Here is a 19,177-nt window from a genome sequence, read left to right on the forward strand (position 1 = left end):
ATAACTTTATTTTATTTAATTTTATTTTTTTCTGTCTTTTTCTTCCCCCTTTTCTTCTGAGCTATGTGGCTGACAGGGTCTTGGTGCTCAGGCCAGGTGTCAGGCCTGAGCCTCTGAGGTGGGAGAGCCGAGTTCAGGACATTGGTCCACCAAGACCTCCCAGCTCCACGTAATACCAAATGGTGAAAGCTCTCCCAGAGATCTCCATCTCAACACTAAGACCCAGCTCCACTCAACGACCAGCAAGCTACAGTGCTGGACACCCTGTGCCAAGCAACTAGCAAGACAGGAACACAACCCCACCCATTAGCAGAGAGGCTGCCTAAAATCATAATAAGGTCACAGACACCCCAGAACACACCACTGGACGCGGTCCTGCACACCAGAAAGACAAGATCCAGCCTCATCCCCCAGAACACAGGCACCAGTCCCCTCCACCAGGAAGCCTACACAACCTACTGAACCAACCTTATCCAATGGGGGCAGACACCAAAAACAACGGGAACTACAAACCTGCAGCCTGTGAAAAGGAGACCCCAAACACAGTAAGATAAGCAAAATGAGAAGACAGAAAAACACACAGCAGGTGAAGGAGCAAGGTAAATACCCACCAGACCAAACAAATGAAGAGAAGTAGGCAGTCTACCTGAAAAAGATTTCAGAGTAATGATAGTAAAGGTGATCCAAAATCGTGGAAATAGAATGGAGAAAACACAAGAAACGTTTCACGAGGACCTAGAAGAAGTAAAGAGCAAACAAACAATGATGAACAACACAATAAGCGAAGTTAAAAATTCTCTAGAAGGAATGAATAGCAGAATAACTGAGGCAGAACAAGGGATAAGTGACCTGGAAGATAAAATAGTGGAAATAACTACTGCAGAGCAGAATAAAGAAAACAGAACGAAAAGAATTGAGGACAGTCTCTGAGACCTCTGGGACAACATTAAATGCACCAACATTCGAACTATAGGGGTCCCAGAAGAAGAGAAAAAGGGACTGAGAAAATATTTGAAGAGATTATAGCTGAAAACTTCCCTAATATGGGAAGGGAAATAGTCATCAAGTCCAGGAGGTGCAGAGAGTCCCATACAGGATAAATCCAAGAAGAAACATGCCAAGACACGTATTAATCAAACTATCAAAAGTTAAATACAAAGAAAAAATATTAAAAGCATCAAGGGAAAAGCAACAAATAACATACAAGGGAATCTGCATAAGGTTAACAGCTGATCTTTCAGCAGAAACTCTCCAAACCAGAAGGCATTGGCAGGACATATTTAAAGTGATGAAAGGGAAAAACCTACAACCAAGATTACTCTACCCAGCAAGGATCTCATTCAGATTTGACGGAGAAATTAAGAGCTTTAGAGATAAGCAAAAGCTAAGAGAATTCAGCACCACCAGACCAGGTTTACAACAAATTCTAAAGGAACTTCTCTAGGCAGGAAACACAAGGGAAGGAAATAACTTAAAATTACAAACCTAAAACAATTAAGAAAATGGTAATAGGAACATACATATCGATAACTACCTTAAATGCAAATGGATTAAATGCTGCAACCAAAAGACATAGCCTGGCTGAATGGATACAAAAACTAGATCCGTATATGTGCTGTCTACAAGAGACCCACTTCAGACCTAGGGACACGTACAGACTGAAAGTGAGGGGATGGAAAAAGATATTCCATGCAAATGGAAATCAAAAGAAAGCTGGGGTAGCAATTCTCATATCAGACAAAATAGACTTTAAAATAAAGACTATTACAAGAGACAAAGAAGAACACTGCATAATGATCAAGGGATCAATCCAAGAAGAAGATATAACAATTGTAAATATTTATGCACCCATCCTAGGAGCACCTCAATACAAAAGGCAAATCCTAACAGCCATAAAAGGGGAAATCGACAGTAACACAATCATAGTAGGGGACTTTAACACCCCACTTTCACCCATGGACAGATCATCCAAAATGACAATAAATAAGGAAACAGAAGCTTTAAATGATACATTAAAAAGATGGACTTAATTGATATTTATAGGACATTCCATCCAAAAACAACAGAATACACTTTCTTCTCAAGTGCTCATGGAACATTCTCCAGGATCATATCTTGGGTCACAAATGAAGCCTTGGTAAATTTCAGAAAATTGAAATCTTATCAAGTATCTTTTCCGACCACAATGCTATAAGACTAGATATCAATTACAGGAAAAAATCTGTAAAAAATACAAACACATGGAGGCTAAACAATACACTACTAAATAACCAAGGATCACTGAAGAACCAGAGGAAATCAAAAAATACCTAGAAACAAATGACAATGAAAACATGACAATGCAAAACCTATGGGATGCAGCGAAAGCAGTTCTGAGAGGGAAGTTTATAGCAATACAATCCTGCCTCAAGAAACAAGAAACATCTCAAATAAACAACCTAACCTTACACCTAAAGCAATTCGAGACAGAAGAACAAAGAAACCCCAAAGTTAGCAGAAGGAAAGAAATCATTAAGATCATATCAGAAATAAATGAAAAAGAAATGAAGAAAACAGTAGCAAAGCTCAATGAAATTAAAAGCTGGCTCTTTGAGAAGATAAACAAAATTGATAAACCGTTAGCCAGACTCATCAAGCAAAAAAGGGAGAAGACGCAAATCAACAGAATTAGAAATGAAAAAGGAGAAGTAACAACTGACACTGCAGAAATACAAAGGATCATGAGAGATTACTACAAGCAACTATATGCCAGTAAAATGGACAACCTGGAAGAAATGGACAAATTCTTTGGAAAGCACAACCTTCTGAGACTAAACCAGGAAGAAATAGAAAATATGGGGGCTTCCCTGGTGGCGCAGTGGTTGAGAATCTGCCTGCCAATGCAGGGGACACGGGTTCGAGCCCTGGTCTGGGAAGATCCCACATGCCGCAGAGCAACTAGGCCTTTGAGCCACAACTACTGAGCCTGTGCATCTGGAGCCTGTGCCCCACAACAAGAGAGGCCACGACAGTGAAAGGCCTGCGCACCACGATGAAGAGTGGCCCCCGTTTGCCGCAACTAGAGAAAGCCCTTGCACAGAAACGAAGACCCAACACAGCCAAAAATAAATAAATAAATAAAAGCAGTTTCTTTAAAAAAAGAAAATATGAACACGACAAACACAAGCACTGAAATTGAAAATGTGATTAAAAATCTTCCAGCAGACAAAAGCCCAGGACCAGATGGCTTCAGGGGCGAATTCTATCACACATTTAGAGAAGAGCTAACACCTGTCCTTCTCAAACTCTTCCAAAATATTGCAGAGGGAGGAACGCTCCCAAACTCATTCTACAAGGCCACCATCACCCTGATACCAAAACCAGACAAAGATGTCACAAAGAAAGAAAACGACAGACCAATATCACTGATGAACATCGGTGCAAAAATCCTCAACAAAATACTAGCAAACAGAATCCAACAGCACATTAAAAGGATCATACACCATGATCAAGTGAGTTTCATCCCAGGAGTGCAAGGATTCTTCAATAACGCAAATCAGTCAATGTGATAAAACATATTAACAAATTGAAGGAGAAAAACCGTATGATCATCTCAATAGATGCAGAGAAAGCTTTTGACAAAATTCAACACCCATTTATGATAAAAAAAAAAACCCTCCAGAAAGTAGGCATAGAGGGAACTTTCCTCAACATAATAAAGGCCATATATGACAAACCCACAGCCAACATCATTCTCAATGGTGAAAAACTGAAACCGTTTCCTCTAAGATCAGGAACAAGACAAGGTTGTCCACTCTCACCACTATTATTCAACATAGGTTTGGAAGTTTTAGCCACAGAAATCAGAGAAGAAAGAGAAATAAAAGGAATACAAATCAGAAAAGAAGTAAAGCTGTCACTGTTTGCAGATGACATGATACTATACATAGAAAATCCTAAAGATGCTACCAGAAAACTACTAGAGCTAATCAATGAATTTGGTAAAGTAGCAAGATACAAAATTAATGGACAGAAATCTCTTGTATTCCTATACACCAATGATGAAAAGTCTGAAAGAGAAATTAAGGAAACACTCCCATTTACCATTGCAACAAAAAGAATAAAATACCTAGGAATAAACTTCCCTAAGGAGACAAAATTACCTGTATGCAGAAAGCTATAAGACACTGATGAAAGAAGTTAAAGATGATACAAACAGATGGAGAGATATACCATGTTCTTGGACTGGAAGAATCAACATTGTGAAAATGACTCTACTACCCAAAGCAATCTACAGATTCATTGCAATCCCTATCAAACTACCTAGGGCATTTTTCACAGAACCAGAACAAAAAACTTCACAATTTGTGTGGAAACACAAAAGACCCCGAATAGCCAAAGCAATGCTGAGACAGAAAAAATGGAGCTGGAGGAATCAGGCTCCCTGACTTCAGGCTATACTACAAAGGTACAGTAATCAAGAGAGTGTGGCATTGGCACAAAAACAGAAATATAGATCAATGGAACAGGATAGAAAGCCCAGAGATAAACCCAAACACATATGGTCACCTTATTTTTGATAAAGGAGGCAAGAACATACAATGGAGAAAAGACAGTCTCTTCAATAAGTGGTGCTGGGAAAACTTGACCAGCTACATGTAAAAGAATGAAATTAGAACCCTCCCTAACACCATATACAAAAATAAACTTAAAATGGATTAAAGACCTAAATGTAAGTCCAGAGACTATAAAATTCTTAGAAGAAAACATAGGCAGAACACTCTATGACATAATCACAGCAAGATCCTTTTTGACCCACCTCCTAGAGAAATGGAAATTAAAACAAAAATGAACAAATGGGACCTAATGAAACTTAAAAGCTTTTGCACAGAAAAGGAAACCATAAACAAGATGTAAAGACAACCCTCAGAATGGGAGAAAATATTTGCAAATGAAGCAACTGACAAAAGATTAATCTCCAAAATTTATAGGCAGCTCATGCAGCTCAATATCAAAAAAACAGACAACCCAATCCAAAACTGGGCAGAAGACCTAAACAGACATTTCTCCAAGGAAGATATACAGATTGCCAACAAACACATGAAAGGATGCTCCACATCAATAATTATTAGAGAAATGCAAATCAAAACTACAATGAGGTATCACCTCACACCAGTCAGAATGGCCATCATCAGAAAATCTACAAACAATAAAGGCTGGAGAGGGTGTGGCGAAAAGGGAACCCTCTTGCACTGTTGGTAGGAATGTAAATTGATACAGCCACTATGGAGAACAGTATGGAGGTTCCTTAAAAAACTAAAAATAGAACTACCGTATTACCCAGCTATTCCATTGCTGGGCATATACCCTGAGAAAACCATAATTGAAAGAGTCATGTACCGCAATGTTCATTGCAGCTCTATTTACCATAGCCAGGACATGGAAGCAACCTAAGTGTCCATTGACAGATGAATAGATAAAGAAGTTGTGGCACATATATACAATGGAGTATTACTAAGCCATAAAAAGAAATGAAATTGAGTTATTTGTAGTGAGGTGGATGGACCTAGAGTCTGTTATCCAGAGTGAAGTAAGTCAGAAAGAGAAAAACAAATACCGTATGCAAACACATCTGTATGGAATCTTAAAAAAAAAAATAATGTTTCTGAACAACCTAGGGGCAGGAGAGGAATAAAGACACAGACGTTGAGAATGGACTTGAGGACATGGGGAAGGGTAAGCTGGGACGAAGTGAGAGAGTGGCATGGACATATATACACTACCAATTGTAAAATAGCTAGCTAGTGGGAAGCAGCCGCATAACACAGGGAGACCAGCTGGGTGCTTTGTGACCACCTGGAGGGGTGGGATTGGGAGGGTGGGAGGGAGAAGCAAGAGGGAGGAGATATGGGGATATATGTATATGTATAGGTGATTCATTTTGTTATAAAGCAGAAACTAACACCATTGTAATTATACTCCAATAAAGATGTTAAACATTCAAACTTCTTTTTTTTTTTTTTTCCTTTTATCGAGTAAGTCCAATTTTGGGAACTCACATTAAAATATCAATCCTAGCCATGAAAAAAATATGTTGCACCAAAAGATTCATTTTAGTATTGTGAAAAATTGGGAACAACTTAAATTTCACTTATTTAAGGAATTATTCAAGTAAAGGGATAAAAATGCTACATGAAATATAAAGCTATTAAAATGTATATAACTGTATTATGGACAAGTTTTTATTATAGAAGAGTGAAAAAATGTAAATTGTATAGTGTGATTGAAACAATTTTAATGAAAATCTCCATCTAGGAAGACAACTTGAAGGAAATATCACAAGGTAAGTGTGTTTAAGAGATGGGAATATGGGAGATTTTTCTCGCTTTCTTCCAACTTTTTAGTATTTTCCACGTTTTCTATAATGAGCAAGTACTCCTTTAAAATGAGAAAGCAAAAACTGTTTAAAAAAACATGATGCCATACTTCTTAATATTTTATTTTTTAAGTAGAAGAATGTTTCTCATCACCCCTTTTGGTTTACTTCTGAAAAATATGAGGCTAAATATTTTGTTACTTAATTTTTATATTTCTGTGTGCTCTTAACTGCTTACAGCAAGTGTAGTGTTTCTTCAGAATCACTTTCCTGATTTATCTCAGTGGATTTTAAATCTGTGTTGTGCACTGTTAACGACTTCATCTTTTCTAACATTACTTTGTTAAGATTAGCAGAGTGTCCAGTTTAGACTCGATGGCCTTGCCTTGTCACATAATCACTCCTCGCAGGTTTTTATAACAGAATTTATTTTTGTTTTTGTAGCCTTTACCCATTAATGAAGCTAATGGAAAAATACTCTCCTATAATGTATCATGTTCATCCGACGAGGAAACACAATCCCTTTCTGAAATTCCTGATCCTCAACATAAGGCAGAAATACAACTGGATAAAAGTGACTACATCATCAGTGTGGTGGCAAAAAATTCTGTGGGCTCATCGCCACCTTCTAAAATAGCTAGTATGGAAATTCCAAATGGTGAGTACTTAAGATAAAAGTAGTATATAAGAACAAGAAATTAAGGTGCAACATTTGGAAGGTGTTGCTTGCTCTCATAAATGTCAGCTTTCTTCTCATATACCCTGCTGCTGCTGATGTGTAAGGAGGAACAGGCAGATTAATGTCACGTATTGACGTAGAGAGGCAGCAGTCATTAATATTGACTTGAAGCATCTACACGGATGGATAAAATATTACTAAACCCAGTTACTTTAACACGTAATGTTGTAGAGTTATGGTAGTGGACATTACTCTTAGAAATATCTTAATAGTTGATTCAGATACCATTTTCACATATCTCCCCAAGACCATGACAGTTGATACTTAGCCAGCTGGGCTATTTTCAAACTGTCAGGCAGGAACAAATACTCATTTTAAATGGCACCTCTGTTGATAAGGCATTCTTTATTAATAGGAATCCTTTATTGATAAGAAATTCTTCTTAAAGTCTAAATTAGATCTTCAGTGTAAGCTTTAAGAAAACAACTGCAGTGTGATTTTAAAATTCCTTAGTGCCCCCCTGTAAATGTGATGGGTTACCAGTGACTAGTCCACTCCTCCTTAGCTGCCTTGACAGCTTTTTGAGTCACAAGTTTTCAGTGGCCACTCCTGCCTCTTCTAGTTAACTCCTCTTCTGAGTCATTCCCTGGTCCCCCTTGCTATCCCACACTAATATGGGAGCACCTTTCTATGACTACCCACTCGGAGAGGCAGAAAAATTGGTCCAGTTTGGGTCCTAAGTATCTTTCCAGTTCTTGCTTGAGGCAGTGTCTTACTGCTTGTTATGTAACTGGTTCTTCATTTCAGTCAGAAGGAAGGAATTGGGGACACACTGTACATTCTGAGACACACAATATCGTCCAGAGCCCAGATAGCAGTGCATACCGGAGAAGAGAGGTCTGCAGGTAGTGGTATGGAGTCAAAAGAAAGAAAAGGGAGAGAGATGTGAACGCCCATAGCAAGATAACCTGCTGATTTAAATTAGGTATTTAATGGCTCTCGCTATGTTATCTTTTAATTCAAGAACTATATTCCTACCTTTTCTGTGTGTCCATCAGGACACAGTAATTTACAGAACTAACAATGGTCTGGCTATCAGCTTTCAGACAGTTGCTGCAGCTCGGAACAAATCATTGCTCCTTGAGGATTTCCCGAGCCAGAGGCCTTGCAGCCGCAGCGCAGGTTACCTTGTGGATTTTTAGTCACATTGAGTCAAGAAGCTGTCACATCCGAAGTCTTCTGTATTCCCAGCCAAGTTGTGGTCTTGTGTCTAGTAGTAGCTGCTTATGAATGCAAATTTTGTTCAAAAACCCTTTCCATGGCTTTTTACTGAACCCTTAAATATACATCAGTTAGAGAAATTACTTCTTCCCCTATTTCTTGGAAAATTTCCCTCTCCCATTGGCCACGCTGTCCTAACCCATGCTAATTCCTCACCCCCAACCTTGGGCCTCCCTTATCGCCTAGGCTGAGATCTGGCAGGATGAGGAAACCAAACCTCAGCATGGCCCCTTCTGCCAGCCTCTGCACCTCACCCATCCGTGCTCGCGGATGCTTTCCCCTCTCTGCCCACACCGACCATCCCATCCCATCCCACTTCACCCCACAGCATTTCATCACTGTCCTGTCTCCACAATGCCTTCAGCCCACCCATGGGGGTAGCAGTCTCCCTTGAAAGGAAGAGAGGGGCTGGCCCACCCACTCATTCACTGCATGGGCTGTGCTCAGGGCTGGAGTTGCAGGCACTAGCCCCCGTCTGCTCTCGTGGAGCTCACACCCACAGTGGACGAGGAGACGGGGATTCTGACACCCACACGTGTTCTTCACCAGCCTCCCGCCTGCCTCTGCCCCCGCCCCCGAGCTGCCATGCCACCCTCTAGTGCCTGTATTCCCTCTGCCCCATCCTTCATGGCTCTTGATCCTCGTGTCGCGGCCCAGTTATGTCAACTGCCTGATCCTAGGTGCTTTTTCATTGTTTTTTTTCCAGCTGCTGGGTTAATATATATGCACAGGTAATTGCCCTAGTTAAAACGAAAACAACAGAGCAGCACTTCTAAACTTTGCTAAAGGTTTATCTAGTTTAGCACTATTTTGCAATGTCTGCACGGTAAAGTGATTTTTATAACTCTTGTCCATTTTCATGAGATTTACCTTAAAACATGATTTTTAACACTGGTAAAATATCCTTCTTTCTTGAAGATGATCTCAAAATAGAGCAGGCTGTTGGAATGGGAAATGGGATTCTGCTCACTTGGAATTATGACCCCAACGTGACTTGTGACTATGTAATTAAATGGTGTAACTCATCTCGGTCTGAACCCTGCCTCATGGACTGGAAAAAAGTCCCTTCAAACAGCACTGAAACTGTAATAGAATCTGGTGAGTGTCTCGCAATTAAAGTTCTTTAAAGATATTTTTAAAATTTACTTTTTATTGGGGTAGCGTTGGTTTATAACATTATGTAAGTTTTATGTGGACACCATTATGTTTCTACTTCCGTATACACTACAGCATGCTCCCTACCAAAAGAAATATTTTTAAAAAGAGCAACATATGGAGTGACTGGTTGCAATGCAGTGACTGTTACCCTCACCACTGGGCTGGGAGTGGATTGGTTTAACTTTTCTGGAAGGCAGTTTGTGGCAGTATGTGTGTGAAACGACTCATAGGCTTTGATCTAGTCATTACTTGTCTCGGGGTTTATTCTAAGAAATAATCCGAGAGCAGCACAGATTTACACCTGAGTGTTCAACACAGCATTATTTATAATTGTAATGATGTCACTCACCATCCTTTTGCCCTTGTTTGCCCAGGGCCCAGGTTACTGAGCACAAAGGACTTGAGAATAATCAGAATGGACTGGGGCAGGGTGGAGTGATGTGAAGAGGCGTCCCTTTAGATGGAATATCTGGGTTGTGAGTTTAAGCTGAGACCTGTAGGATGAAAAGGAGGACTTTTGATGCTGAGGCAGGTGAACAAAGGCCCTGTAGTGGCTCAGAAGACAAAGGCTCCGAGAAGTTGGGTAACTTGCCCAAGGTCACAAAACTAGTATGTGATCACACCAGGATTTAACTTGAAAGCAATTCAGAGCTTTAAGTGGCTGGGGATTTTGTCTTTTATTTGTTGCTGCTAGGACAGGGTGTGGACAAAACCTGCACGTTTCCTGTTCCTTTCTTATTCAGTCACCCACTCTTTCAACTATCCTCTCTCTTTTATGATCTCAAAACACATTCCTGATGCTCTAACCCCTCAGGCTCTTTTTCTTTTTCAGGCGGAAGAACCCTGTAGAATTTTGGTATGCATAATCATAAGATAAAACTAGGTACAGGTTTACTAACATACATGTGGTATAAAATCAGAACCTCAAGTATACTTGTCCCCCCCAGCAAAAGTTGCAGAGTGATTTTAGAGGTAACTTTTGAGCCTGAAGACCACTGGTGTTCTGAATCCGAGAGCAAGTGCTTTAACCACACTAGAATAATTGTATTCCACAAATTAAATGCAATCGCATAGGCTGCCATTTTCCCCCCAGGCAGTGTCTTTTTCCTTGATCACTGCAGGTGAGCTACTAAGTACCCTTCAAGGCTCTGTTCAAACATCACTTCCTGGTGGCTTTTTCTGATCTTCTTAGGCTCACTTGGTCCCTCATTGAAGGGGCCACAGGCTCTGTGATAGATCCCTCTAGTCTAACACAGGGTCTTACGGTTACCCCTCCTCATCTGTCCTGCCACCTCTCTGCCAACTGCTCCAGGCCAGGGGCCTTGTTATACATCCACCTCTGTGGTCCTAACACTTTACACGTTGCATTGTATCGAGGAGGCATTTAAAAGTGATTAACTTGGATCGAAGTTAAGGTGCTTCTCTTGTATGTCTTGTGGAGTTAAGTCAAGGGCACTAAATGCTGATGCTGTAAAGAGGAATAGACTCTATGGCCCATTTCCTTTAACACTGAAGTGTCCAACTAGAGTGGACATTTTAGTATCTGCTTCTTGGAACAAGCGAAGAGCAGTGGGTTCTTTCCAACCCACAAATAACACTAGTTAGGGAAGGGCTTTTTCAGAGGCATGACATGGGCCTGGGATTGGTTAGAAAACTGACCCTAGACCAAATCTGGGAAGAAGTTGTCATTGCTTAATTTGAAGGAACAAAATGAAAGCCTTGATTACCATTTTTTCCCTTCGAGGTGATGTCATGTTATAATACTAAACTTTTCATTACAACAGAAGTGAGTTTAATTTTTATTGAGTCAGTTTTCACTCTGAATATTTACCAATTTTGAAAATGTGGATTTTCTGTAACTTTTTTAAAATTAGTTTTGGAAATTTCAAAGTGAGTTATTATAAATTTGATATTTCTAAAATAGATATTCATAGTAATATGTACTTAGGAACGTTTACTGGTTGTGTTCATCTTACAGATCAGTTTCGACCCGGTGTAAGATATAATTTTTTCGTGTACGTGTGCAGAAATCAAGGATATCAATTACTACGTTCTATAATTGGATATGTAGAGGAACTGGGTAAGTTAAATGGGTACGTTTTCTTAGAGTTCAAGGTAATATGAGAAATTATAAAACAACATCAGTTTTCAGATTGAATTCTAAAAACAGGTTGAATTGAGATGTTTATTAGTACAAGGAAGAAAAATAATTTGTATGATAACTGTAAAATTATTTATAATTACTTATTTTTCATTTGTTTAATGTTTATGTTTCATAATTTTACTGTTGTCATTAAGAAAATTAAATCTTAATTTGGACGTCAAAAATACTTAATTTACACTTTTACAAAGTTTTAAGACTATTAACGTATTCAAGACTATCAGTAAAGAGGGGAAATGTGAGTAAAGCCTATTCCAGTAGCCATTTAAAGATTTTGCGTAGGTTACCTCCCTAGATATGTTTATGTGTGAAAGTTCTGCCTTTGTATCTTCACAGCAAAAGTGCTTGTGATAATATCTGTGAAAGTTTATGATTAAATAAAGTTCTGATTACAAGTTTGGCTATTTTGAGGCTAGAAATCTCATTAAACCTTAATGTCTTGCTCTGTATTAGTAAACCCTCCTTTAGCTGTTGACTTTTTTCCTTTTACAGCTCCAGTTGTTGCACCAAATTTTACTGTTGAGGATACGTCTGCAGATTCGATATTAGTGAAATGGGAAGAAATTCCTGTGGAAGAGCTTAGAGGCTTTTTAAGAGGGTATTTATTTTACTTTGAAAAAGGAGAGAGAGACACATCTAAGATGAGGGTTTTGGAATCGGGTAAGTAAATTACTAGAATAAGTATACTGTTTCTTAGAAGTTCTTTATTAACTACAAAAAAAAAAAAAGAGGAAAGAAAAAAAAGAAGTAAAGAAGCTACTGAGTAGTTTATTCAGACTTCCAGAATGCTCTGAAAAATAAGGAAGGGAAAATGCAGTCATTTGATGAATATGAGATTTTTAAGATTTTATTATGTGATCAATGGCATGTAGTCTTTCAGATATCATTTATTCTGAGGCCTTTGATTGTGAGCCCCACAGGACAGAGAGCATCTCTCTAATCTTGCATGATCCATAACATAGCATCTTATGAAGGTTACTTTAAAAAAAAAAAGGTCTGGGCTTCCCTGGTGGCGCAGTGGTTGAGAGTCCGCCTGCCGATGCGGGGGACACGGGTTCGTACCCCGGTCCGGGAAGATCCCACATGCCGCGGAGCGGCTGGGCCCGTGAACCATGGCCACTGAGCCTGCGCGTTCAGAGCCTGTGCTCCGCAACGGGAGAGGCCACAACAGTGAGAAGCCCGCGTACCGCCAAAAAAAAAAAAAAAAAAGAGGTCTTCCTGTACTTATACTAATGGAGGAGAGAACTCAGGAACCTGAAGAATGGCTTCAGAGTCTCCTTTTATCTGACAAAGAGCCATCCACACAGTTAGCCACGACCTTAATGAGCTGCGAAACTTAATTGATTTGATTGGGGATGTGTGTATCTATTAAATCTTAAAAAGTACAGTTAGTCCTTGACAAGTGGTAAGCGTATGTCCACAGACCTTTGAGAAGCCTCAGATTTACAAATACAGAAATGTTTGTGCAGACTTTGCGCTTTAAACCCTAAATTACATTTCTGTTGGAAGCCAGATGATTTTTATTCATGGCTGAACAACACAAGCGTATCATCTCTTCAATTTGAAAGCTTTTATTTTCCTTAATGACCTTTCCTTGGAAAGAAACCATTTTAATTATAATATTTAATGCCTGACAAGTAGAGAACAACAACGCCACAAGGAGATGCTGACCAACTGGGCATTAGCTTAGTCACGTCCCGAGAGCAGCTGCGTAAACATGAGCCTCCCACAGACCACTAACCTTCAAAGTTGAGGGAAACCCTAAATATCAGATTCTGCAAACATCCAGACTCTAGTGTTATTTCCCTCAGGTGCTCAGAAATTTTACACTCGAACCAGTTCAAATTCTAACATGTAGACTTCTACTTAGGGTGGATTGGTCACTAAAAGTTAGAGCAAAATAGAGAAAAAAGAACAACAATGCATAAAGCCACAAAGACACAGAGAACTGGAGAGGCACAAAAGAGGGTATGGAAACGCTGGGTGTGGAAGTGGGCCGAGTGCCCTAGAGGAGTGGAGGGCGGGGCAGTCTAGGTGGACCGTTGGGCATCAGTGAGAAGTAATTTGGTTCATCCTGCAGTGCCAGAAGTGGAGGCCAATGGTTAGGATGAATCTGGGCTGAACAGCGGGAGTTGATTGTAAGTCTGTAAGGAGCAGTTAGAACCCCCAAGTCCTACACCAGCTTCATGTAGCTCATGTGAGTGCTCTCTTCCCTGCATGAGAACAAGAGGTTTATTCTGGACCAGAGAGCTTCCAGACAAGGGACACTGTAGCAAACCCTGTGACTGTCCCTCTTCCTCCTTCCCACCTGCTTCATAGGACATCTTCAGCTAGGCGTTTTCTGGGCAGGAGATGAGAGGATTAGAGTAAGTGGTTCCTGAGGAAAGACATAAAAGGTGCTGATATTTGGGGGATTATCCCAATGAAAAGCCAGGAACCCACCTGGTCATCCTCATCCATGATATAAGTGAAGCCCACCCCCCAGTAAACCCCACCTGTGTACACCAGGCTTCCATGAGCCTTTTAGTGCCTCACTCGCGAACATGACGAGCAGCCAGGGATAACAAGATGATTGAGAAAGCTCCTAACCTGAAAGACAGACACCAGGAGAAACCAGAGGAAATGGGTGCAATGTGGGAAAACAGAGAAATTTAAAACAAAACTATCCTTGGATAGTTGACGTATACTGTATTCATTGAAAAGACATGATGTTATAAAAAGGAACAAACAGAAGACAGTTAAGAATTCCTCAGAATTAAAAATATGATCAAAGAAATTTTTAAGGAATTAAATACAAGTGGAGAAATTAAATGAAAAATGGGGAAATTCTTCTGAAAATGAGACAAAGGCAAAGGAGAAGACTTGGAGGTAAAAGATTAGAAAGTTGGAGTTTGAGTCAAAGACCTGCACTGTCCTCCTTTATAAGAGTTCTGTTAAGAGAGAAGAGTGGAATGGAGAGAGGGAAATTATCAAAGTAATAGCACAAGAAAAAAATGTCCCCAAACTGAAAGACCACAGTGTATACAGTAAAAGGTGCCATTTAACACACAGTAAAATAAATAGAGAAAAAGATCTATGCTGAAGTACGTCACCATGAATTTTCAGAGCACCTGATATATAGAGAAAAAATCCTAGAAACAATCAGAAAAGCATCTCTTGTGCAAGGATCAAGAATAAGAATGGTAGCAGGCCTCTCAACAATGTACCAGATACTAGAAGATATCACAGCTACATCTTCAAAGTACTGAGTGAAAATTATTTTCAGCCTAAAATTCTGTACTCAGCCAATCTATCTACAGATATAGTAGTATCTGTACTACTATCTATGAGCGTAGAATGAAGACATCTTTAGACATGGAAGGCTGCACATATTACTTCCCCCATGTATCCCTTCTCCAGAAGCTCCTAGAAGAGTGTGTGTCAATACGAGGAAATAGTGGGGCAGGGAGTTCTAGGATGAGAGCACCTAGAAGACTTCTAGTCCAGAGCAGATGCCCCAGGAAGCAGCCTGGGGGGAGTGGGCAGCAGCTGGGGGAAGCAGCGGCCCTGGGATGATGTTGTTTTGGACCACATGGAAACTTGTATGGAATATTCATTGGAGGGTGTTGGACGAATCAGTAATTGGCACATTAAGCAAATAAGGAAGAAAAGCAGTTATAACAACAGAAAAATAAGAAAGGAAACATGATCATACCAAGCATTTTGTCTTAGTAGTAATTTGTATTTATATGATCATTACAATGTGAACACTGAAGTTACCAAATTTTTTGATGTTTCTCTATGAATGATGTGGGCTCGAGGAGAGAATGGGTAGTGGTTGTGTGTTAGAGCTAATGTCTAATATTTAAAAATCAAGCACTGCCAATTTAAGTTTATTTCAAAATATGGAAGTCAGTACCCAAAGAGACGGGCAACTTGATTTTGAAGTGATTGTTCGTGGTGGGGAAAGATGCTGGCAGGGAACTGCTACTTTTGTTTTTAGCCATATAGTATGATATAGTTTTAAGCTATTAAACTGCATTTTTTTGGTTAAAATTTTAAAAATAATTTAACAATTTAAACAATTCTCCACATTTCCTTTCAAAATGGTTCAAGGGCGTCCTCTCTAATCTCTCATTTGAGAACTCAGATGCACTGCCTCGTTTCCTGCATGGTTTGGAGCGATGTCTGTTGATTTATGATCTTGCTTCCTTGAGTTTCTCACTTTACTCACAGGCATGATCAGCCCGAGTGGCAGTGTCCCTGCCCCAGTGGGTTTTGGTTGTGGTGGGTTTTCATGCTCTTAGTAAAAGAAAAAAAGAGACTTTTATTGATTGCCTGCTATAGGCCAGGTATTATTCTAGAGAATATGCACGAAAACTTCACAGAGCCCTGAGAGCTAAGTCATGATATTCTATTTCATAGTTAGAGAAACTCAGGTTCAGAGGCGTTTAAATAATAGGTACAGATAACATAGCTACTACCTGGCAGAGGTAGAACTTGAACATGGCTCTGGCTGGCTCCACGGGCCTTGGCCCTGGAGGCGACCAGCATTCAGACTCATTTAAAAAGGATGTGAATGTGACAGGTTTGAGTAACCGTGTGATTAAAATGGTATAGAGATCAGTAATAATCTTCTTCACTTTAAAAATAGGTCGTTCTGACATAAAGGTTAAGAATATTACCGACATATCCCAGAAGACACTGAGAATTGCTGATCTTCAAGGTAAAACAAGTTACCATCTGGTCTTGCGAGCCTATACCGATGGAGGAATGGGGCCAGAGAAGAGCATGTTTGTGGTGACAAAGGAAAATTGTGAGTTAAATGTTGTCATCGAGTTGCTTTCCAAACTTAAGTGCATTGTGTTTCCAGTGATTTTTGTTTATATAGGAATGCCCCTTTTTAAAATTTCATATTTTGTTATACTTTTATAGTGGGTGGAGGGCAGTACTGAAAGGCCATGAGATGACTTCATATTTATTCTTACCAGTTATTGCCTAATGCATACTTAAGAAATTAATGAATTAAGGGTACCTCTGAAGTCTAGAGTTCTAAATTCATGTTGAACTTATATAACGGTCAACTGATTTAAAATTTTTTTACCCGAGATATTCTGTGATTTTTGGCATATCCAGGGAAGAGTGTAAGAAATAGCCTTAAAAAAAAGCGTAAAGCACAACACTCATAAATTTGAGATGGAAAGTAGAGAAGAGTGATGGACTTGACTAGCTTGTCAACAGCGAAGAACTTTCATTTGATCACGGGCTTATTCTCTAGCCCTGGGCTGGAGTTCATACATGCCCTTAAATAAAGGACCATGTGGAGATGGTTCTCAGCTGGGGGTGATTGTGCCTCCTAGGGGACAGTTGGCAGTGTCTGGTGACATGTTTGGTTGGTGCTACTGGTATCTGGTCACTAGAAGCCCAAGGATGCTGTTAAAACTTCCTACAATGCATGTGACAGCCTCCTCCCTGCAAAGCACACAAGAAAGAAGTATCTGCCCTAAAATGTCAGTAGTGCCAAGGTAGAGAAACACTGCTCTGAAGAATTTAAGTGTTAGTATAAAAATTATTACAATACTTTTTAAGGTTATATTTTAATAGTTTTCCTGGAGCAGTTTGGATTTTTTCTTCAAATAATCTACTGACTTAAATATCTTATAATGCGAATTTATTCTCTAGTTCATACTAAAAATGTTGATTTTAATATCTACAATATTCTCTTCTCAGCTGTGGCATTGATTATCGCCATTCTCATCCCAGTGGCAGTGGCTGTCATTGTCGGAGTGGTAACGAGTATCCTTTGCTATCGGAAACGAGAATGGTAATGATTTACCCTTGCTGTTTTGTTCTTAAGGGCATGATTATTTAGTTTATGTGTTAAAAAATAAGTACAACTTTTTGGTGGAAACAAGGTAGTAAAAAATATTTGTATTGGTCAGAATTAATATTGGAATTAACATTAGGCAAGAACATGGCACATTATTTAAAGGTTTTAAAATTAACAAAGTAAAAGTATAAATTTTTCCCTACTATATTTACTAATTAAAGTAATAGCAGTTGTGCTAAAAAAATATTTCTAGGCATAAATAGGTCAATAGCTATACGCAAGATTAAATGTAGTTTAATGATTGAGGTATCACTTGTCCTGGTGACCTATTTAGAAAATCTGGTCATTTATTCAACAAATAAGAATGACCCCTCCCATGTGAAAGGGGGACATAGTGGTGAACTAAAATAAGAATGGTCATTAGAATTATAGGATAGTGGGGAGGGTGGACGTGAAACCCATAAACATTTAATAAATATATGGGTACAGATTGTGAGTGGGTGCTAGGAAGGACACGGGCGGCATGAGGAGAATAGTGGGGAATCACGTCGCAGGAGGTGGTCAGGCTTCCCTGTGGACGTTCCACTGCAGCAGGGTCCCAAAGGGGAAGGAGAGGGAGAGAATGTGCCAGGCAGAGAGAATAGATTCTGTGAGGGCCCAGAAACTGGAAAGAGCTTGATCTCCTGGAGAAAGTGAGAAGTGTGTGTCTGGGTGCAGCAGCGGAGGGAGTGGTGTGAGCTGAGTGAAGTGAGGTAGGGTAAGCGCGGGGCTCGGGAGAGAGTGCCTCGTGGTCAGCCAGCAGGAGCTGTCCTGGGCTGGGCTTGTGGCACCTGGCTATGTTCATGCATAGACTGTCCTCACTGGCCTTAAAAAGGCCATCCTTCATGATAAAGAAGAGAATGTACTCTAGCAGTCCTGGCTTATAAATCAAAATAGTAACAGTTTAGAACCGTAGAATACCCTGTTTGGTAGCCATATTCTCGTTACCCAAAATCACATTTTAAAAATGATTTCAATACAAAAAAAAAGATAAAGTTAGGAGATAGTTTAGAAGTTAGAGCATTTCGGACTTACATTAACAACATTTCTTTTTCCTGCAGGAATTTCAAATAATAATGGTTTTTTAACAGCTATAAATATGATAGGGCACTAAGCAAATTTCGTTTTTGTTTGTGTTTAGTTTTTGCTCAAGATTAATAGCCTTCCTTTTTCTGATAATCCAGAGCCTGTTTTGAGCAGTAGAGAACTACCTAATGCAAACATGTTCCCAAGTAGTTGACTGTGCTGAATCCAGTCTGCAGTATGAATATTTCGGCCATGAGTAATGCTCGTATTTGACTTTTGACTTGATAGCACAATCACCATTTTAATTCTTTGCTTTCCATTTCCATGAGATACATAAGGTACTGTAGTTCTAGGAATAGAAGTACTGTTTCTGCTTCTCAGATAGGAACCTCTCAGTGCATTATATTGAAAGCTCTAGTGACTGATCACGCTGAAAATGATCTTCCATTTTGATCTCAGATATTCATCAGAGTATTCATATGAAACGTCAAAATAAGCCTGATAACTTATTAACTTATTTATTGTCTACTTGATAATCTTATTATTAAATGTACTTAATCATCTTTATTTAAAGGATTAAAGAAACCTTCTACCCTGATATTCCAAATCCAGAAAATTGTAAAGCTTTACAGTTTCAAAAGAGTGTCTGTGAGGTAATCCTTTATTTTC

At 39.4% G+C, this 19,177-nt stretch overlaps 1 protein-coding gene across 3 annotated transcripts in view; it reads left to right on the forward strand.

The window, feature by feature from the left end:
* The window catches only part of LIFR (LIF receptor subunit alpha), an 87,920-nt gene that overhangs the window by 61,130 nt on the left and 7,613 nt on the right, over window positions 1–19,177 (forward strand). For 2 of the 3 annotated variants that reach the window (XM_060009566.1, XM_060009567.1), the window contains exons 13-19: window positions 6,800–7,013; window positions 9,234–9,413; window positions 11,452–11,553; window positions 12,127–12,294; window positions 16,268–16,429; window positions 17,344–17,437; window positions 19,083–19,161. In XM_060009566.1, the coding sequence (XP_059865549.1) occupies window positions 6,800–7,013; window positions 9,234–9,413; window positions 11,452–11,553; window positions 12,127–12,294; window positions 16,268–16,429; window positions 17,344–17,437; window positions 19,083–19,161 (999 nt within the window). The remainder of the gene's footprint in view (window positions 1–6,799; window positions 7,014–9,233; window positions 9,414–11,451; window positions 11,554–12,126; window positions 12,295–16,267; window positions 16,430–17,343; window positions 17,438–19,082; window positions 19,162–19,177) is intronic. The other variant, XM_060009569.1, reaches the window with a different exon arrangement.

The sequence above is a fragment of the Delphinus delphis genome, chromosome 3 (genome assembly GCF_949987515.2).
Source record: "Delphinus delphis chromosome 3, mDelDel1.2, whole genome shotgun sequence".
Classification (NCBI taxonomy): Eukaryota; Metazoa; Chordata; class Mammalia; order Artiodactyla; family Delphinidae; genus Delphinus; species Delphinus delphis.